Source organism: Rhopalosiphum padi, chromosome 2 (genome assembly GCF_020882245.1).
Source record: "Rhopalosiphum padi isolate XX-2018 chromosome 2, ASM2088224v1, whole genome shotgun sequence".
In the NCBI taxonomy this organism is placed as follows: Eukaryota; Metazoa; Arthropoda; class Insecta; order Hemiptera; family Aphididae; genus Rhopalosiphum; species Rhopalosiphum padi.
Window position 1 is genome coordinate 84,495,527 of NC_083598.1, and position 24,578 is coordinate 84,520,104.

The 24,578-nt window shown below is 28.9% G+C and overlaps 1 protein-coding gene across 6 annotated transcripts in view; it reads left to right on the forward strand.

Annotated features, from left to right (window-relative positions):
- LOC132919441 (protein sprint) overlaps positions 1 to 24,578 on the forward strand; it is an 85,897-nt gene that overhangs the window by 10,880 nt on the left and 50,439 nt on the right. For 2 of the 6 annotated variants that reach the window (XM_060981048.1, XM_060981049.1), the window contains exons 3-4: positions 672 to 748; positions 18,502 to 18,606. In XM_060981048.1, the coding sequence (XP_060837031.1) occupies positions 672 to 748; positions 18,502 to 18,606 (182 nt within the window). Of the gene's footprint in view, positions 1 to 671; positions 749 to 17,197; positions 17,580 to 18,501; positions 18,607 to 24,578 lie in introns of those variants that run through there. The other 4 variants (XM_060981054.1, XM_060981053.1, XM_060981051.1 and 1 more) reach the window with 4 other exon arrangements.

Consider the following 24,578-nt stretch of genomic DNA (forward strand, 5'->3'; position numbering starts at 1 on the left):
TTTATATTTTAAATAATACATTGATCATGCTTTTTAATGATCGGAAAATACCAACTTATAAAATTTAATCAAAAATTACTATTATAGTGTATTATGATGTGTTTATTTTAGTTCTACAAAAATAAATCGCTGATTATGTGTTTTTATAGTTTTAGTTTTAGGATAATAGTATTTAATTCCGTACAGACCTTTAAGTAACTAAAATCCGTACAGAGTTGTAAGTTTTTAGTGCAAATGTGCAATAGTTCGAAGAATGTATTATTTTTTGTATGTTAAAATACTGTATTTAGCTTTTATTTTTATGATCACCGGTCATTGCGGTTAAAATCAATGATAGCTGAAGTTGTACAATTGAAAATCATGAAACGTTTCATTATAATTGAATACAATGAACATTTATTGCACATAATAATAACGATAGCACGAAACAAAATAATATTCTTAGGACCATATTTCTTTGTAAAACCTGTCATCGAGGAGAATTTTTGTCTAATAATTTAGAAAAACAAAGGGTACCTTTATAAAAAATAATTCATATACAATATCACCAGAATTATACAATACCGTATGCGGTGTTTTCCCAGTTACCATGACTACTCTTTGCTGTAAACATTAAAACACTTAATTCATGATGTTTTTCTTCCACTTTACGCTTTACATTTGTGTTACAGTTGTTGAGTGCCGTTGCCAATGATCTGGACTACATGCTTACGGACCTTTACGATTCGCCTCCCACTACGTTAAACAGGTAAGATAGATAATATAATAATAATATATTTGAGATGTAGGAGGTACAATAATAAATAATTCTGTAAATAAAAAAAATACATCAAATGGTAGGGTCAATTTTTTTAAATATCTAATAATCGGTGAAGCATAAAATTATGAATATATTGTATTCGGTTCGATGCGTGTTATTGAAATAATACTGTTTACGCGTGTACACTCGTGTATTTAACTCACGTTCAATGGATATTAGATTGTGTTCGCTGTCGTTGCCATTGTCGCCGTAGATGAAACATGTTTGTCGCTGCCGACGGTTGCTATTCCGTTCGTCGTGCACGTACGTTTCTTGTGAGTGGTATACTTATTCGAAATAACAATAATTTATCAATACGTAGGTACGGCGACAGTGTTAAGTTGAGTTTAAGGGTATGGTAGTGGTTTGACGTGTGTAAACAATATAAGTGATGGTATTAGTTACGCTTATTCCGTTGGCGAAAATTAAAGTATCGTGAAGTGTTCGAAACCGAAAATTTCACGGATTCGTATTAAATTAAAAAAAAATCGACAAATTTTTACTTTATTGGAGTTACTCATCCAGATTTCATTATTTGTTGTAATATATTATATCGCGCACAGTCACGTAATAATAATATACGTATTGTATATACCTATCTACGAGTAGTTGCAATCATTTTCTTTTAACAGACATTTGACATAATATATTATAGTTATATAGCATTCGATAGTGCGTTGTTCACCTACAGGTTTTAAACATTATTTCTACCGATTTCGATGAAGGGGTATTCCAAATGCTTTCTTTATTCATGCTCATTTATACAGTTTGTTTGTTCCGGAAAACCGATTTATCGTTTTATTCTGATTCAAATATACCTCCCTAACATGTAACGCTTTAGTACCAGAAACGAATTATTCTCAGTACACGGGATATAGTGTCCGTCCGGTTCCAACGCCGTTATTTAGGGTGTATAAGATCTATATTTCTCGGACCCTCCATAAATATTGCCGAGCTTTCGACAAAAGCTTTTTTTCCGTTTTATTTTTCGTAGTAGATTTATGTAATAAATAAAATAAACACATTTACATTTAGATTTAAATATTTGAATAATTTTTCTTAAGGTTCGGCATTAAATTGTTAACATTTTAGTTTTTTTTTTATATAAAAATATAATATATATTGTTTAAGTGGTAATTACATAAAAATATTAAAAATTCAATATTTTCTATTTTAAATATTTTAAATTTAAGCCTCATTATGTTATAACTTTTAATATAAAGTTACTTATTTTATTTGTAAAATCCATTAAGAATATTTTTTGTCCTTGAATTTTATAATTATAAGTATTTAAGCTATTAATATCTTTTATATGCCAATAAATTTAATCGGGTTGACAATTGTCCATCTTTAAGTCGTATAATAAAAGATAACACAAAACTAATTTATGTATATACTTTGTATATATTATATATATGCATTATGGTTGTATAAAGTATATACATACTGCAGTATATAAACATAAATATAATTAAAATACTTAATCGAAACAATTTATTTAACTCATTGATGATAATATGACAATATTTTTGGAGCCGTTACATTATTTATTGGTGAAATGTTGCTTGCATTTATTTTAGTAAGATATCATTTATTTTTATTTATTTATTTAGACTTGGATTACATATTACATTTAATTCTGAATTAGAGCTTAAAAATTAAAACTGTAAAAATAATGGCAATAATATTGTAGGGAAACTATATATATATATAGAAGGAAGCTATGTGATTTTTAGGCCGTTTGTATTCAGAGAACACCACTCAACAGATGGTGCTTGACCCACGTTCTGACAAATTATTATTTTGTTCGTGTAATCTTAAAATAGCTCAACGCTAACAATATCGACAGAGTAGCTGTTCTCCTTTGTAACCAAACAGTAGAGTATCAATATGATTAAATAATATTTTGTTAAATTTCTAATGATAAAAACCAAAAATATAATATATATATTATTATATTATTATTATTATACTATATAAGTAATTTTATGATATTATTAACTTATACTTTATTGGTATACGTCTTTAACATAGAAAACTTTACTATTTGTTAAAATGTGTGATATGTGTCAACAATAAAATTATTCAATGTCCAATATTATTATAGAATTAAAATTTTGAGTAGTATTTGCGTTCTGTTGTTTTAATATTAGCTTGTAAGAGTTCTTTACTAATTGTATCTTTTTACACGTGGTGTACGATTTATTATTTTGGTTTTAATGTTTATTCATGTGATATTTAATTTCAAAATTGTTAACAAACATACAGTTTAGCTGTTATTTGTGAGCTCCAAAGTTGGAGGTACTTACTCTTGTGCTATAAAATTCAGTATACATAAAAAATACTCGTTTTAAATTATTTTTCCCATATGCACGTTAATGGTCCATATTTTTGAAAATTAAATTTCCCTTCTAGTTCAAACCCTTGTTTTATGTACCGTAAGAGATAAGCATTCCGTTGTTGTATATCCTCCTCGGTGATTTATGCTGTTAAAATAATTGTTGTTTTTGGTTATGATTCCGCCGTGGTCTGCATTCCATGATCACATTCCTGGGGCATCCCTTTTGTTAATCCGAAACTAATAACGACAGTGGCCAGTAGAGGGTGGTTACAACTAAAGCTTTAAGGTTGGCCGCAACACTATCATTGCGAAATGTTAAAGGGAGAGAGTGAAAACGGGATTTTTCCCCTTTTCATTGCTGAAAGAATGAAAAAACTCGAACACTTCCTCGAGTGTCTGGATCATAATATACTCTTGAAGTCGCAAATTCATGTTACACTTCGGTTTATGTCACACGTACTGTTTTTAAATGAAATACCATAACTAGATATAAGGACATTTCGACAATTGGATTTTCGTTTTTAGTCTCTCAATTTGCCGTTAAACAATGATTACATTGTAAAAATTTTTCAACATTTACTCTTCGAAGTCTCTTACAAATATAATAGTTATTATTTTAGTATATTGTTAGTATGCGGTATAACTTTCATCTAAAGCTCTTTTGGAATTGAACCAACCAAGCTTAACAATAATAATAATTTACAATATAACAATATTGTTGCGTGTACATTTGCCGAAGGTTTTATTTTTTATTTAATGTGAGTATCCACTTATATACAATTTTATACAGTTATTTTTTCTTTGGTTTATTTTGTTAAGAAGTAATTTAACAATACTCAATATAAATTCCATAAAACAAGCGTAGAAATGAATTATATTTTTATAATAAAAATCTGGTCACCTCACCTGTTAATATACACCTATTTTGAAACTTTGGTATATCTAGCGATATTTTGTTTTTAAATTAAATTAATATTTAATTTAATTACTAGAATATACGTATTTATATATTTTTCTTTTGTATTTCATGAATTACTTAAGCGTAATGAAAATATAGATTTACGAGTAATCACCCTATGAAATAATTTTTCCAATCAAAACATAAAAGAGTTATTTATCTATCTATAATATTATAATGTTAATTTTAATAATATAAATCTTTAGTTTTATTTTGTTTTGTTAATACATTTAACATCATATTATGATATCTTACTCTGTTCATAAGTGAAGTGTTTTTGCCTACTTATAACGCCGTCTTTATATATCATATTATTTTATATAGTACAACCTAATTCGTATTTTAGTTTATTTCATTTTCCAAAACTGTTAAATAAGCTCATATTTCTTATAAGTTAAAAATAAATTACTGGTCAAAAAGTCCCAACTTTCCTTGCAGTCAAATATAATTTTAGATTTCATAAAAGTCGATCTGTCCAATAACTCTGACAACTTTATATTTTATTACATTTGTACAGGTCATTTATCATTGCACAAGATATAAGAAGTATTCCATCACAAGTGACATATTACCCAGAACCATTAGTTAGTATTAATTTCGATTCCACGTCACTACGTTGATAAGTTAGGGTATTCGAAAAAATATATTGTTAAAAATAACAGATCGATATAAGAGAAAAATCTTTTTTTGAGGTATATTTACGATTTTGAAATGGAGAGTTTTTATTTTTTATCCAAAGCCAAAGAGGGTCGTTCTCAAAGATTTCCATTCAGACACACAGCTGTCACATTCCCATATTAACGTTTCATCTGTTTGCCTCAAGCGACTGAAATCAAAAGGCGGAAACGGAAGTAAATAGAAATGGAAAATGCAAAGAAATAGCCGTTTTACATACTCGGATATTCATATTATCATGTAAACAAATAGAGAAGTTATATCTCGCAGTGTATAGATTTTAGTTGCATTATCAAGCTGTAATTAAAAAATAATATTTAGTGTAATTTCATTGTACCTACATTACACACTATACCTATAGTACCTACTCTCATATTAATTTTTAATAATTTTTTTTATGAAATGAAATCGTATTTCGTTAATTTTACATATTATTCATATTATTTTAGTTGTTTATTTTATTATACGAATATTAAAAATAAATAGTTATAATATTTAATTTTAATTTAATTTTTAAGTAAACAATTTAATATTTAATATGCATGTTAGTTTTGTAAATCTTGAAATGCATAGTAGGTATTCATTGATTTTAAACTTGTTCTAACTATTTCTTATTTTGTATAAAAGAAAAAAATCTTTAAATTAAAAATTTAGTTCTAGCATACAGCAAAGATTGTTTAAAATTTCATAAAAAATAATAAAAATGACTATTTAAATTGTGAATGAGGACCTCTTCATTGTTTTCACTACAGCGAGGTGCTCTATTCCTTACATATAGGTGTTGGTTAGTGCTTCGCAGTTTTTTTATGTTAGCACGATTTACTGTCTCAAGTTTTTTCGTACATTTTTGCCTAGGCCTTAGACCTTTCCAGCTCCCTAAGGACTGCAAGGATGGTTCCGTGTAAATAACAGCCTAGCTGGTCATTCTTATTTGTTTCTATTACGGGGCTTAAATGCATCTATACGACATTCTTGCGGCCACAATAAAACGCATACCGGACTTGATCATAAATCGCTTTTATGGGAATTCCCATAGCGAATTTACGGGGGAGAAAACCTATACACTTTTTCACTATTTGGGGTACCAGAAAACTGAATAGTGGAACAATTGTTATTGAAAGCACACACAGAGCCAAACTTTAAACTAAGAAGAATAGCACACGAAGAAAGCTATAGAGTCGATGTCGATTGAATGTCATTTAATTTAAAGTTATTTATTATAATTTATGTTTTGACAAATAGTTTTAATTTTTAAATTATCATGCATATTTTTGAAAAACGGTTGTGAACTATGTATTTATTTTACAATGTCTAGAATGATTTTTTTTTTATTTAAAATCTTTTTAGGCTAGTTTTGACCAACAGATTATTCTTTGTAAAAATTTGGTTTGCAATGTAGGTACTTGTCTGGGGTGTTAAAATTGATTTAATGTGTTTTTAGGATAAAATATTTTTATTTTTTTTAACGTCATTCTTTCAAAGTTGTAAAGTGTATTGTATTCTTAAACATAAAATTAATTTAAAGTTCAAAATTTGTTAGGTTCTCATGAATTAAATATGTGTTAAAAGAGAAATGTTCTTTGTTATTTTAAATTGGTTGCGCAAGTTTCAATTGCGTAAGTATTGTACATTTATCCATTAGCTAATTTACACAATCATAAAATAAAAGTAAATCGAATTCAGTGTAACAATTTTAATACAGTTTTTTAGAACAATAGAATTTATATTTAAACTTTAAAGTAATTGCTACAATATACAATATACATCTTAGTATTATAAATATAAAAATATAATTATTTATTAAAATGTTATGTTAAGAACAATCAATACAATTTGTCTAATTTCTTATTATTTTATTTTTGTTATGGTAATATTTAATGAACATCTCATAATTATGTATGCGGTGTGTATTATAAATTGGATATAGTAGGAAGTATAACTTCACATAGCAATATTAGAGTATTATTTGTTATACTGATAAAGTATTTTTGTCACATAGGTAGATCACTATAACTTTAAAAGATTTTTTAATTATTTGAAAATCAATGTTACACATACAATATTTGAAAAATATTCCGCTTAGTTATGAAATTAAGAATCTAGTTAAAACAGTTTACATTAAAAAGTTGAAGTATCATAAGTTATATATTTTTTCAAAGATATAATGTTTTAAGTTTTAAATTTACATAATTTTATACTTTTTTCGGGATGTTCTCTGTTGAAATTATTACTCTGTTCTTCTGAAAGTGAATAATATTATTAAAATTGATTAAACTAAGATTAATGGCACTTGGTTTTATAATTTGTGTTCACTGTTAATAGATTTTCTGGGAAATATTTTTAAAAATACACATATCTTTTCTATAGACTCATTATACTTTTGAGTTTTGGATTTTTTAAGTCATAAATTATTTGGTTACATTAGATGGTTACTTTTTTGTTGCGTATGTACAATGATTTTTTTTTATAAAACTGGTAAAAACATTAATAAAAATGATAATCACTATTAATATGTCAAATAATAATTTCCCCTTATATAATATATAACCTATATTATATGCTCCAGCACGTTGGACGACAGTCGATGTATTTTATGTTCGGTCCAGTTGCAACCGACGTTTTCTCTAAATTTTTATCACTATATACACGCAAACAATAATGAATTGTTATTGTAATTGCGGTTCATACCTATATGCAGTGGTGTTGTGAGGGTTGCAGTAGAGGCGCTCCTGTCGTCAAGATGTTAATTTATGGCTTCATTACGAACATCCCATGCCTTCCCCTCTCGTGTGTACGATAAATTTTACAATGCATGTAATATAACATTTTTGAACCATAATCCGACAGATGAGTATGAGGTGGTGGTAGAGGGGTGACCATTATTATATTTCATTCGAATATTGGAGGGGAGAAACAAAATATCGATGGGATTATTGCCTTAGAATGTTGTTTTAACGGCCGCTCAGTTGGATCATAAAACCGTGCCTGTGGACAATTAGCTACCGCAGCAGCCCCGATTATGACCGGTCATTTCGCATAAATCTACTAATAATTATTATATATTCCATGATGCTTAGTTTACTTTACCCTGATTCCTTGCTGAAGGTCCAACGCTGGGGTTGTGTGTCTAGACTCGTAATTGGCTTATTATACCAGTTTAATAGATTTTCGTAAACTACGTCAAAGCCCATTACGAACAACGACGATAGATTCCGTAAAAGCTTTTATAGACAACATATGTGGTTTTTTATTTTTCCCAGTTGCACTTTGATAATTAAATGGGTGAAATGAGTACAGTTTAAACTTGAAAATTGTTTCTCTCAACATTGAAACTCTGTTTTTAAATCAACAAATTAACGTTTTATATACTGTGTATATAGAATATACAAATATACTATACACAAATTACTTGCGTTGGCTGTAGGCACTTGTATTTAAGCAACATCATACATTTATTATATTGTCTATTTTCTAATATTATTTTTAATCCAATTCGGTAGTTCTGCTACAGTTTGCGTTGTCGAAAAGTGTAATGATTGGCTGTAAATTTCACTATCACATACCGATTAAGTACTGTTGTACTTCCTTAACTATCTCTATGATAAGTACCAAAAAAATACAAGAGAAAAGAAAATATAATAATTATACTTGTATTATAATTTTATTAATTCAATAAATTATTTCAAAGAGGAAGATTTAATATTAACCTTAGTGTTTTTAAATTATTTTTTTTTAATGATATTCTTTTACTTTAATTATTATATTATTGGCTATTAAAGTTGTATAATTTATTTAATACGAAATGTTCCATAGTATTATAAGTTATAACAGTAGCAATGTGTATACATAATCTAATAGGTACATGTTGTAATAGTTTAATTTTTAAATATTTACATCAAAGAATTCCCAGAATGAAATTAAATATGTAAAGAGATTTTGTATGGTTATGTGTGTTTATAAATATGTGTGTGACATTTAATTCAAATTAATTGTGATAAATAATAATTTAAATTATGTGAATAATAATAATAATAATACATAATAGGTAACTGAGAATTATTTATTGTGTAAGTTTGCTATTTGATTTTATTTGATCGTACGAGTATAATACATTTTATATATTATATACTATATTTAAAGAAATAATCTGTTGGCAACATAGTTCCAAATAATTCAGTAAATCTGCAAACATCTCACTTACTCTAAAATATTTAAATATATAAAATCTTAAGGAAGGAACGGAAACGGACATAAACTTCATTAACACTCTATTACTTAGTGACGAAATCTCAGTTGGAAATTTACCAAATAAAAATCTTGATTTATATGTGTACGATGATTAAACTATAAAGAAAACGGATGCGCTTATAGATTATGGTTCAGTTGTATTATTTGTATGTTTGTATCAGAGAGTTTTTTTTTTTACTAATTTATTAGTAGACTATAAACTATTCAATATTATCATTGGTACTAGATTTTCATTAAAAGTGGGCGGACGTACTTAGTAAGTACTTATATGGGTGTATAATTTAAAAAAGGTATTATACTAAAACAAATTTATGTATTTAGGGTATATTTCTACGTGCTATGTTTATTATAGCCACTGTATAAGGTAACACGTAAATAACATCTAGTCAAGTGCTTTTTGCTATCATACGTTTAAGTAAACATCGTTATCATTGTAGCAGTGCCTCTCTCATACTTACCTTTCGACCGTCTTGGACACTTTTGCTGCCGTTATGTCGGCACTTAAATAAATTGAGGTTTCTGAAAAGGTTTCTAACTGAAAACAGTCATAAAACCTTTTGAATATTTCCGACATATTTTTTTACAGTCACTTAGTATAGCAATTCAAATATAGACGTCAAACTACCAGTACATTTTAAACTGTAATAAAAGTTTACTTACCTACTCTGTACACACCTGATCCACGATGCTAAAAAACCCTTACCCGCTCGTATTTCATTATGCTAAAGTGCGAAGGAATTACCCCCAACCAGCGTAAATCATACAATATACTACCATTGTTTATTATTACGACAAAGACTTTTTCGGGGTTAAAACTGGTGGCTTATAGGACTTAGCGGTGTAAGATGTGTTTCTTTAAACTTTTGACAACACATAAATAACTGGGTTTTCAATCCAACTTTTATCAACACACTTGTATACCGCTGGGGCGATAGAAAGGAGCGTGAGCCGTGAACTTCTCGCATACTGTGGTGTATTACCAGTAGTGCGATGAATTTGATTAATGCACAGTCGTGAGTTTTGCGTGTGCGTGAGTATGTCTTAAAAATAGAGATAAAATGTATGAAATTGTAATAGTAATAATATGATTGTGTGATTTTCTCTTTGCACGTTTAACTAGTCATTGGATAGGCTTACCAAGAGTGTTATTTACTCCTATTGCAAATTTAATTCCATAATTCTTCTCGCGTGTATATGTGTCGTTTTGATGTAGGTTATACTATACTTTTCTATTTTGTTACATCCGTATATATATTCTATAATATATTTTATTTTTTATTTGCCAACACAGCAACACAGTAATTAATATATATATATTTTATTGTCAAATAAAATGTTATTACATCTGTAATATGCTCATAATTGCTTTTTTGTTTAAGTAATTAAAATAAAATTAAAATTAATTACATTTGAAGGTTTAGTTTCTTTAGCGTAAAATTTGCTAAGTGGGTTTCGTAATAATATAATTAGATACTGGCTAAATAACAAATATACCAACAATAATATCCCTATATCTCAGCTATAAATTTTAGTTAATATGTGTATTAAACTCATCTTTAATTATTTTGTTTATAAATTAATTTGTGTAAATTTGTTAAAAAAATGTTTTTTTTAACATCATATTATACTTCAGAGTTCAGGTATATAAATAAAAAATATAGGTAATTCATATTAATATAACGAAACTTTTATTAATTATTTTATCTGTCGTATAGAAGTAATTTTCATTATGAATTCCATATATTTAAATGTTATTTTGAAAGGCTTTTTTTCCACTTAGTTTTCTAGAACTGTGTACCTATAATAATGACATAATTTCATTTCTTTGATACAAAACTTTATTATCTGTTCAATTTAATTGGTAATAACAACATACTACTTATAACATACTTTATTTAAACTCTGTTTTCTTAAAATTATAAACTTAGATTATTAATATAAATAAATTATTTATTACTTAATATTTATTTTTCATCTCAAAGTTTTATAGTATTAAAAAGACAGAGTATGATTGTGTAATATACATTAAAATACATTATAAATTAAAGATAATTTAATATCAAAATTAAATTTAGCATATGATATGGACTGTGATAAATTATTCAACTATTAAAATAGCTTTTGAGTAAAATAACTAATTTATTGTGATCAAAATTAATATTGATTGAGGTGTGCATATTTTCTTCTTAATATGACATCGAAAAATGAACAAAACATAAAGCTCAATAAGTATATAAATGTAAATAACAAATAGTAGTATATAAATAAATGTTTCATATAATTTTAAAAAGTCTTATGATTCTTATTTTTTATTAAATTTATTTTCGTACACATAAATTGAACATAAAATGTTTAACATACCATCTGTGCTAAAAATACAATATTTGAGATGTTGTTGAATATAAAAAAAAAAAATATGAAAAGTTTTCTGTTGGTATGTTGAAAAAAAATGAGGAAATGATTTACGCTTTTATTTACAACGGAAAACGTTTAATTCTTATTTCAATGAAGTTTAGGAGAGAGCACAAAAGGCTTTAGGCCAAACTTTGGTTATAACATTGTATTCTATTAACCATACACATTTTCACATAAATCTAAAGCCCATTATCACCCAGTGCCATTATGCGGCTAGTTCGTAATTAAAATTTCCTATACGTTCCTAACACAATGTTGTAAATCGCGTTTTATCGGTCTCAGCCCTTTCCTTCGAAATATTCACAACAAGGAAGATATTCGTGTTAGTTGCTCCCCTGCATGCCAGTTTCCTGAACATTACACGCACACACATACACACACACACATATGGCGTAATGTAATACCCGCGGTGGGCCATATTATACAAAACCCGTGTATACTTACTCTCCCTTACCCCCACTATAAGTTTCTACTTAAGAGTCTATACCCTGCATGTTAATGGAAATCGCACTATCGAAAGCTTTTTCAACTCACCCACCTACCCCATTTGACTGAACATATAAGTGTTAGGCGTTTAAGTATCGAAATCCCTATAACATTATACAATATTCCAGTTGTGTTTAAACACCCGAGACAGTTTTATGTCACGACACAGGCCGCTGCTATCCGTTCACGACGAGTACTATGTGACCGTCGTCTTTAATGGTGTTATGATATCTTGATATTAATTTAGTACTAGTATTTAATAGTATCATATATTAGCATATTATAATATCTACACACACTTTCGATGACGGTTTAACAACGCCATAATAGATCTGATTTAAAATAGTCACACATTATTAAATGTCATGTGTATCAGTTATTTTATGTGATAGATTTACTCGTACTTATAGTTTAAGTGTACCTCAAGAAGTTCATTTAAATTTATAGTAAGCTGGTTATATACATACTTATACATTTCTTTTAAATGTATAATGTATTTAATTAATATCATAATGGATAAGTGCGATCAATTTCATCTGAAATCACGAGACTATATTTAATTTAAAAACGAGTAGTTTTTAAAATTTGATGTACCGACATTTACAATGTTCATTTCTTTTTAACTTATCTTTTAATTTTTCTTTTATTTTAATTAAATAATGTGAAATAATTTTAGTGTAGCATAAAAAATGTAATATAAATATTCGTATTTGTATCATACTCGTAGCATTATACTGTAAGCATACTACAAATTTCAATTATGAAATTATGATATCATGTAAACATCATAAATTATAACCATCTAAAACCTAATAGTATAAAATATTAACATTAAAAAAAAAAAAACAGTTATAAAAATTAAAACGATATTTGATAATAAAAAAAAATAGTAACATTATTTTAAACATTTTATAGCTAGCAAGTCTGATTTATTTTTCATTTTAGTTTTAAATTTAAATTTACGATATCTATCGTATAAATTATAAAAATGTAACTCTTTAATTTTACTTAAATTATTAATATGCAAAACGAATTTTACAAATGTATTTTTTAGGGATGCTAAAAACCACACTTATCTTTTAAAGTACTTTTTGCAAAGTAATTTTATATTTATAGGCGTAGAAAGTTAAAGGGATCCGTATGTGCGTAAATTTTTTTTTGGTAATATTTTAGGTACATTACGTATAGGAAGTGAATGTCTATAACATTGCACGCCTGCTGTTTTTGAGTTCTATCTACCATTAATCGTAACGGTGAGGGGGTATGTTGAAAAAGTTGCTAGGGTTGCACCTACACCTCTGCCCTCACCTGGATGAGACCCAATATCGTTTGAAGTTTTCTCATTTTGCAAAGAGTCCCCTGAAATGCCCTAGACCCCACGCAGAGCAGCGTTTTATTTATAGGCTTCTGCAGTTTGGTTTTTAATTTCTTGTATAGCCTCTTTTAGTACGTAAAGTGAAATAAAGTCCTTGGTATATTTTATTTAACAATGGCATTTTCGTTTTAATAAAAATAATTATATTTTTCAGTTTTTTTTTCATTATGAATATAATACTTATCGAGAAAATTGTACGTTTTAATAATATTTTTAATATATTGATATTGAATATTTTGTGTTTTTTAGAAAATGATTGAATTCGGCAAATGATAATTATATTTCTATTTATTATACATTATTGTAGTTGGAGTTACAATGTTTAATTATTTTAAATTAGATTTTATTTTTACTGTTTTATTACATGTTATAGATAACATATTTATAGTAAAATTTATCATGAAAACATATTAAATTATATCATTAATATTTAATTTTAAATTTAAAAGTACTATTTAGTTAATAATCTAATCCTCATATTATGGGTCTTAAATTGTATTTGTAAGTTGTTATAGCTTTTTAAATTACAGCTAACCCATCGTTTTATAGATTCTCTGGAGACTGGAATTTAAGAGTCTTCTTTCCTGTTCGTATATAAAGCCGTTATCGGAAGTAAATAACACACTTTTTTGCTTTCGGAAACCGAGTAGTTGGCTAAGTGTCGGATGTCTCGCACATAATGAAACCCCAGAGAGTAATACTCTAAGGATTCAGTCCATTATTATATATTTATGACTACGGCGTGGGTGACTGTCCGAATATATCTGATCAGACACGGTGGAAGGCTTTTTGAGATTGCATTTTATTCGTATTTTATATGCTCTACCCAGTAGACATGGGGCTGAAATTATACCACGCACACGTTTTGAAAATAAGGAATTTTCTCGTTGCCAATATACCATATTTATAGTATATTATAATAGTACTATAGTCTATAATACTCTACTATATACTACACAATACAGCTGTCTTTTCAAAACATAATTCAGTATCTTATTCTGAGTTATTCAAAATATTGAAGTATCATATTGACCAAAGTTGTAATACTGTTATTAGTCATTCTATAGAACTATACTAAATGAGTTTGGTTGCTTTAAAGCCAGCCCTACTAACCGTACTTTTACTTTATATCCTTAACATGTTTTTATTATATTTTGAATTATTCGTTGGACTCGTCGACTTTATGTCGGTTGAATTCACGGTTTCGTATTCAAGAAAATATTTTAATTTAGGCTTGATTTGCAAATATTTTCCCATGTTCATCATCCTACACATTACGCATTTTAAATTCAAACATAACGTAAATGTGTGAGTGTGTGAACAGTATTATGATTTCGGTTTGAGTGTCCCCCCAATAGTAAAGTAGTACACGTGTCAGACCGCACAGCAACCACAACGCGTCGTAAAACACAAATGACACTCCTTAAAAAAAAAAAAAAATATGAAATAAAAGAAATATGCTAAACTGTAAATTATAATTCAGTTTTACGAGTTACAACTGCTGTATATTCATTAATGGAGAAAAAATAAATGCCAAGTATTATGACGTGTATTAGGAGTTAGGATCATCTACAATGGTGTAAATATAATTATACAAGTATTGTTGATAAACATATGTTTGCAGATACACCAAATGTATTCCAAATTATTTACATCAAAAGCTCGTTAAAACGTCGTATACCGTTGCCACGAATTATCGCTCTTATAGATTCAATTGATTTAATTGAAATCGTATTTAAATTTGTGAAATTGTACAAAATTAAATGGAATTTGACTATTATAAAAAACACCACTTTATACACTGCTTAGTGTACATATTTTAATGGTACAAAGAGGGTGTCGGAGAATAGTAGGATCGTAATCGCAAACAAACCGGTTTATTTGGTCGGTTATTACTTTTAACGCAAATCGTTTCTTGTTGTTGAAAAAAATATAAACACAAATGGTAAACCCATCGACGTTATTACACATTGCGTGCTAGTAACGGGAGGGCACACGAACAAACTTACATAAATCTGAATTTCAAAAAGGGTGACTCCACCCCATAAGTCGATCCCGATGACCCTTTTGCATACACAATAAGTACACATCTAACTCTATGGATTTAGAAGGTTAGATTTGGTACGAATATGTTAAAGTTGCGAGCATATATTTTATTATTAATTTATTCTTTGCATACATTAAAATAAAATATAATTATTTTTTTATAATATTTTCGTTAAACTACACATGAGTTGTATTTACATTTATTAGTTTAAAATAATTGTTTAATATTGTTGACGAAGTTTTTTATTCAAAATCTATTAACCTTTTTGAAAATATTCTGGTTCAGAAACATGAAATTAAAAATTTAAGTTGTCATTCAAAAAATTAAAACAAACATAAAACCCTTAAAATAATGAAAAAAAAAATGTTGTTTAATTTCGACTGAATATTATGTAAAAAAAAAAATATTTTAAATACATTAATAGGGTTTGAAATAATGAGTTATTCGTTAATCGATAAGAGAATCAATCAGATATAGCTTATACGCATTCAGCACTATGAATAGTGTATATTGATTATGGATTGATGCATAATGTTTTATGTTAATTGTGCACTATAGCCCAAATTATTTAATGAATTAAAAACGTAATATATTTAACTGAATTAAATAGTACAGACGTATATAATAACAGTTTAATAGTTTAATTCCGCATTTCGATAATTGGTATTAATTAATATTAAGTATAAATTATTTCGAGATTGTCAATATAATACTACTTAGTACTTATATAACCTAACATCACTGTTCGAATCGTTAAATACCTAATATTAAAAACTGTAATTATTTATAAACAATATATCGCATTGCGAACATAATAATATTATATTACGAAACACCGGGATAGGTGTTTAAAAAGAAGTTATTATACTCCTATTCAATGCAATATCCTTATTTTTACCAACAGGATTTTACTCTAACAACCTCTATTGTTCTAACATTTTCGACGGGATGCATGTTACACATTACATAAACAAACCTATAGTAGAAGCTGACTACAGTGGGAGCTATCAACTTTAAGTTCACCGCATACCCAACCGTGTCCCTATCCGCTCTGTTGCGGTTTACAAAACGTCAGGCTGTCGTACGCATTTCCTCCCACTATATATAATGATAACGATACGTGTGTTGCATTGTTTTTAAACCTCATTCATTTACCTGCGGCCAGCATAGGTCACCGCGCGCTATTGTCGAGTTCATCGCGGACATTTCGACGGCGGCGAAACAAACGGAAGAAAAAAATATTATAAACAAAACCAACTGACTAAAAAAAAAAAAAAACCCGCATAACACACAACGGCAGGACCTCTGGGTCGCCAGACGTCGTGCGTATATACGCGCTAAACGCCGGGTCGCGCGACAGCGCAATCGCTGCAGCACGACGCACGTGTACGCATAATACACAAACGTGGCGCACACGTCATATACGTACTTACATACTTACGGTATTATTATTATTATTCGGGTGATTATCCGGTTATTTGTGCCACCTATAATACAAGTGTCTGTGATAATGTGCGCGGCTGCGCGTTCATCTCTCCAGGTATAATATTCATATAGGTAGTTATATAAGGTATACCTATACCTCTTCGGTTGCAATTGTATATATATATATAGGTACATAATATTATACACTCAGATCTTCGTCATCCGATGTTGAGCACGCATAATGAATTGTACCTATGCGGTCGGTTATTTATATTACGCTTTTGGAAGGGGGTGCGTGTGTGCGAGTTGTCGTGTGCTCGGTGTGTGTGTGTTCGATGTCGGTGGGGGACGGGTGGGCGGGTGGCGCGCGCCTACGTATGCATTATAGAAGGGCCTCGCGTGTATCGATCGGCCGGTCAACCGGTTAGTCGGTGCGTGCGTGTGTTCCGCGGCGTGTTATAGTATATTATTATTATGGGCACTCTTATATATTATGCCAAGTTATATACATATTATAATACTTAATATACGCACATATAATATATAAACACGCCGTACAGTGTCCGTGTGTCGGTCGTGTGTCGCGTGTGTGCCCGTCATTGCACACGTATCGTAGACGCCTAAGTGCTCGAGCGCGCTCGGTTTTTTTGTGTTTTTGCGTTCCCGTTGTTCGTTTTAGCGTTTTGGTCGAATAATTTTTGGTGAATTTTTTTTTATTTCGTGTAGCGTGTTTTTGCTGTCCGTCGTCGATCTCGGGATAAAAATGGTAATCGATGTCAGTTATAGCACATACGGTCGAGTACGAAACGGGTAATACGCAATGAATAAAAAAAAAAAAAAATTTAAAAAATAATCGTTTGACTTTAAACACTGCTGGTCGTTTACTTTCTTTAATTTTTTTTTTTCTTTCTTTTACGATTTTCTTGGTATTTTAGCCAAGATCTTATATTTTTTCTTTGATAGTGATTTTCTTTTTAATATTGCTAGTTTTAATTTGTTTGAATTTTCTTAAAACGTTTAATCTCATCACTTATTTAAGCTTTTTAATAATGATTAAACAGCAATAACTGCGAATTATTACTATCAATCAATATATTTACCGTTTTTATCTCGTTCAATACGTACCATTAGATTAGATTTGAATTTTTGTTCAAAAATTTATATTAATTGATTTAAAATTTCATTTACTCTATAGGTACACTGTATACCTACAACGTATAAGTATTTAGAACATTTAATATAATCCACTCTTGTTACGTAATTAAATGATTAAAAAAGCGAAAAAATAAAGAAATAATATTCGAAATTATTTACACACATCATTGTCGCAAATTGGTCTACGAACAAAATACACGTGTAGGCATTCCGTAAATCGAGTAAAAATACTGTCATCAGTATGTTTTTTTTTTTTTATCATCATTTTTCCATATCAAATTGCTAGTACAAACCAATATTTAACATTTTAAATCAAATATAACCGTTTGCTTATGAGGGTCTGGCGTCGATACGTGTTAGGTCTTTGTTTTCACGATAATATATATTATGATGTTTATACTGATAAGCCATTATCTATCTTGTGTATCCCTTTCAACCCGCCATAAACTTTAAACCGTTTCGATACCGACCGCAATGCATTAAAACCCATCGTTTGTTGTGTACAAAATCTATGTTTATATTTTATATATGCCTTATGTGTGTGTATATTAAATGTGTGTTTGTGTATCCTACGCAGCACCCATGAAGGCGATACTACCATGCTGATAACCCGTTACACTTCTGTGTTAATAAAGAGCACAGGAAATACTATGGTATCTCCCACGTACGTGCCTCCTCATAGGTGAGTCAACTTTTCGATTTTCATTCGTATGTTATATCGCCTGATAACTTATAAGTCTAATAGCTGTTCCGTGCTTCTGTGTTACAAAGAAACTGATTATAATATATCATCCACTTCAATCGAATCAATAACAATTCGACGGTTGATATTATATGATGTTTGGACAATAGTTGTTTAAATAAACCATCTGTATAAACAATTATTTTGTAACGAAATGTATAATACTTAAAATGTTGAATTGCATTCGTTTCATACTCAAAAAGTATATATATTTTAATATTACACTAATAACTTGTAAAAAACTAGTTATTTCACGAATTAAAAATAAGAAAGTAATTATGAAAAGTATAACATATTAAAATTTAATGTCCTTACTCGTTTTAATTTCAATTACGTAGAAGATCGTCGTTTTAAACAGGTGAAAATTGCATCCGAAAACAAGATAGTAATTAATTGTGTTTATTCTGGAGATAATTGAAAATTAAATTTCAATTTTGACACATAATGTACAATCCTCATCAAAACAGTATAGCCCGTGTGGTATTTTCATTGGCTACTTTTCACGCACCGGTGGCTGTTTGAGGCGGCGGCGCCTCGCTCGAATGAAAAGGCACACATGTGCATATATATATTATATCATATCATATTTTATATATATATATATAATTTATACAGTCTCGTGTCCGTAACAGATGTTCTGTCGCCGTCGTCGGTCAGCGACAGGGCTGGGTAAAATGCGGGAGATTAAGTTGCGCGCCCCATTGTTCGCGTGCGTGCCCTGCACAAAACCCAACACCTAATTAATCAACTACACCTCGTACACATACAGTTCATACATATATGTATAAATCGGGGAGGTATTATTTAATATTGTGTTTGTGGGGTACAGTGTGCGCGGCCAAAATGAATTTTCCGAAACATACCAATTCCCGCATCCCTTCATCCACTTGACCGCTGTATATATAATATACGGTGTGTCGGTGTGTCGAAATTCAACAAAAATAATAATAAATAAGCCAGCGTGTTCGTAAATCACAGACTGCAGTGATGATTGTATATGTAGGAATTCGGGCTATGCAAGTCTGGATTTAATTTCGAATGTGTAAATCCAGACATCGTCGTTCATTGAGTGTAGAGACCTGCAATGGAATCTCACGAAATCGTTATAGCGATGGTCACGTGCAGTAATGAAGTTGCACATGTTATTATGGTAGAATTCTAACCTAGGTTTGCAGGTTTTGCATCCAACATGAGAATCGTTGTTTTTTTATTTTTAATATAAAATCAGTTATTAAATATAAACATTTAAAAAATAATTTATATTACATTTTGCATAATCAATTAGTAAATTTCAATATATTAATACATTATTTTACATGTATAATATTAATATACTCGTACTTTTCAAGGACAGCCATTTTTTAATATTCATATTTGCATCAAGACTATTTGTCACAATATTTTGTTTGTAGAATAGTGTTAGATTTTAAAGTAATTAGTTACTTGTAATTTGAAATTTGTTTGTTCATCTAAAATTTGACTTCATATTATATGTATTACAACACTTAAAATACACTAAATATAATAAACTACATTAATCTACTTGCGTCATTGTTGCTATTGTTAGAACCAAATATAAACTTGTCTATATAGTAACAATAATTAGGCTTCTGTAATCAATGTTTTGAAAGGCGTTGTATAGCAAGGTCGACCCAAGCCGTATATAGTATATGCCGTAGGCGAGTTAAGTGTTGACGAAGACGTTTATTTTCCTCTTACCCTTTTATACATCTATTTTCTATAGTCTGTTAACCATACAATTGTCTTGTGTGTTTTGGGATCTTCCGGTTTTGTCTCGGTGTTTTTAAAAACAAATTTATTTTACGAGTATGATTAGGAAAGAAAATAAAATGTGCAAAGATTACAAATGGGTGGTTTTTATTGTTAAACTGGAAAGTGGACATTACATATTTTATTATGTATTGTATGATAGCAGTCATTTTATACCTCAAACAGTCAAAACTTATACTCGAAATCTAATTACTATGTAAATCTCATAACAATGTATGTGATAATAAACTATAGGGTAGGAACCTTAGAATAGTTTGACTGTTGTATATCTTTTCTATAAGTGACTCGGTCATTGTCGTTTAAACAGTATGCCGATATGGTGCAATCATCTTTACAATAAACTGCTGCGTTCTCGCTTTGCTGCCGATCTTGATTATATGCATTCATTGTTGTGGTGTATAAGCTTCGACGAGCGTACACCTCATACATATGTTCAGGAAATTAGGTCGTTGACAAAGACGTTCTCCCGGGCTGACAATCTTCAGAATTGGCTATTGTTTTTTTTCTCCAAGTTATACGAATATATTTACGTTATATTTTATTTTTGACGGTATCTGGTCCGGTTCGATGGTGCCGGTGATATTTTTTAAGTGATATTATTGGTTGTTCAAAAAAAAAATTCGATATATGACAAGTATATATTTGTGGTTTATTGCGTGAAACATACTACCACTAATCGAGGTCGGCTAGTTACATAAATTTGTCATTTCCCACGATAAATACATATTCGCAGTTCATTGTATAGTTAAGTCACATCAGACATATATGCACAGATGCACACTTATATATTATATTTACGAGTTAAAAAAAATTTAGTTTTATTCCTAAAAAAAGAATTACCGTTTACGACAGTTAAACTATTTCTAAAAGCAGGTTGACGAGAATAATACGGCAATACAAAGCAATAACCATGTTCTATTTTAAATTGATGTTTTTTTTCGAAAATATATATGTAGGTAATATAAATATGCAGTATCATCAAAACTAAATATGCAGCTGTTTGCTATGTCCCCCTGTGAAAGTCCGTAAATTTATAATTTTGGCTGATATATCTTAATTGCGCGTACACAAATAATATATTATACAGTGTGTCTATTTTTTTAATATAACTATTAAAAAGTATATATATATATAAAATATATATTGTATCTTTTACATTATTTAGATAGAACGAATATTTAGTTAAATAAAATTAATTAGGCAGTGCTCTAGATTTAGGTATATAGTCAAAGTCTAATCAAATTAGTTACTTGGTTGTTAAATAGATATATAATCACATAGGTTATTATATATAGTTAGAGTTAAAATTATGTAATTATTGCATTATTGCAGTGTAATGAAAATTAAATTAAAGTATATGATGCGATAGTAGTCGATTATATTTTTCTAATAAGACTTTATTAAATTTTATTAATATTACATAAATCATTATTGTAATTGTCCGTATTTAATAAACTATAATTATTCTGTGTTATAATATAATCTATACTTGAACACTGGCCTATACCCGGTAATTTTTTTTGAAATTGAATGGATTATTATCAACGATCTTGATGATATTGTAATTGTTGTTTTATTTTATTCGATTTTTTTTTAATAATTCTTTATACTTGTAACGGAAATAATTTTTCTCTTTAGTTACTGTCTAGGCCTACTCAGTACTCACCCAAAATTAAAATTATGATACTGTTTTTTTATTAAATATTATTTGCATACTGTACAATATATGAATTACAAAGCTACAGGACAATAGCGTTATCAAAAATAATAAACGATTGTGGTTTCTTAGTCCTTGAAAAACGGCGGAAGCAGGCGAAGTCGGTTTTTGCCATCGTGATGTCTTATAATATGCATCTATACTGATGATCTCATATTTAATAGGATTGGACGTAATATAATTTTCTCACTCTCTCTCTATCACTGTTAACACAATGACAATCTCTCAATCACGTTCGTTGGGCTTTTGACTTAGTCATTATTTCAATATAATAAGATGTATATTGTATATGTATATTGATTTTTATTTTATCATGTTTGTTATTATTATTTTTTTTTATTTGTAACGAGTTTGCATAATGTTTATTCCATCATTTCGTCTTATAGGTAATGTTATGTTATGCACACGGTTCGTGAGCTGATTTTATAATAATCAAAACGCATTTCCCAGTAGTAATATAGTAATAGTATAGTAGTATATAGTAGTCACTATATCCGATCACCATCGAGTATGTAAATATCATCATTTTACCTCTCCTCCAGACATACTCTAGACAGAAAACTTGTTTGTGCGGTTTTGTATTTTTTTTTTTTTTATCGCAATTCGAAAGTAATTTAAAACAAAATTTTTATGTTTAAAACAATACTCTTATTTAGACTTCAACGATCTGGAAACTTACTGCGATATGAATGTATATTATCTTCAAAACTAAATAAATCCATGACCTATTAATTGATGTCTAACACATTTTTCGGAAAATAATTTTTGACTGTAGTTGTAAAATAAAATGACATGCGTATATCGTATATCCTTTATTCCACAGGCTTACTCGATACTTGGAGTAGCCAGCCTTACTAGAAATGTCGTTAACTACTGTACGGTTCTAAATGATTGCTTATTGTGTCACTCTATTTAGTGTCATCGTAATGAAACATTTATTTATTTATATTTATTTATTTTATTTAAACAGTAAAATAAATATTTTTGTATTTATAAATAAAAACAAAATCTTGTGCTGTAGTAATTTGTATTTTTCTTTATTTATTGATGTTTTACCGTTTCTATTTATGCAAAAATATTATAAGTAGGCAGATGCATCTACCTATAGATGTATGTTAAGATTCAATACGATTTTTCTAGTGCAATTTGAAATAGTACAGGTAAAATGTATTTTCTATACAGGGACTCAAAGTTTTACAAATTGTTAGCCTTTTCCAAATTACTTTAATTTAATTTGGACTGTATTATTGTTTACGCCTATATATTGTACCTTATAATTTTTATAGATCATTAACAGATAAATTAAAATTATAGTTTACAACAATCATTGAATTATTATTATAATATTTTAAAATACTGTTAAACTTATTTAATAAATAATTTTAAACATTTAAGTCAATAATTGATGTGTTAGTTATTATTATTACTATTATTATTGAGTCTGGTGAATTGTACAATAACACATATGTACGTGATCGTAGGTCACGTAATTTGTTATTTTAATTAATGCGCAATAAAACTTAAAGTTATTTAAACAATTGTTTGTATTCACATTTTTTTTTTTTTTTGTTGACCTACTGAACTTGTAATGTTACGTTAAATTACGGTTCCGCGAATAATTTTTGTATTTTGTTCATTCAATGTTTGTTTTTTTAACAAATGAAATTAAAAAACTAACCAAATGTATTATAACACATTTCAGTTTTTTAGTTGAATGTTGTATTTTTACACTCTGCCACCACCAACCAACGTGTGCGGGTCGTCATGAGTATTTTTTCTCTCCTTATTTGTTGGTCCCCCTAAGAGACCATCTGTAACCGAGATGGGCCCGTGCCCGGAGTACTCAAATATTCAGGCGATTTTTTCCCCGTTTAAAAGCAATCACTAGCAACCGGCAGGTCAACCGAACCAGACTTGAATACATAAACAGACGCATCAACATGTGCCCAGGGGGAATAAATGGTATTGGATGTGTTATTCGTGCGCCCCGTGTAAACGACGGATGATTTAAAATGTCACTGTGCCGATTGCTTCTGTCAATGTGTGTGCTTGCCTCACCTTTCACGGTTGGATTTATTTATTTATTATTATTTTTTATTTTACCCACTACGTTGAATATTTCATCAATCAAAAGTCGAGATTAAAAGGTCAGGTAAAATGTCTGATGCCAGTAACCCGAAGGTCGCGTGTGATTGAAAAGTGTGTCTAAGAATATTCAAATCGTAAATGGAGAAAAAATTACACTGTAGTTCCAGTTATTTATTCTTCAACACGTCGCCGCTTTGTGATTAATACACGACTTAAATGATTTTAAGGCATTAAATGTGTTAACGTTTTTATTGATTATGCATTTATTAAAAAAAAATCTTTTTCCTTGATTTCTTAATGTTTGCTAATTACCTAT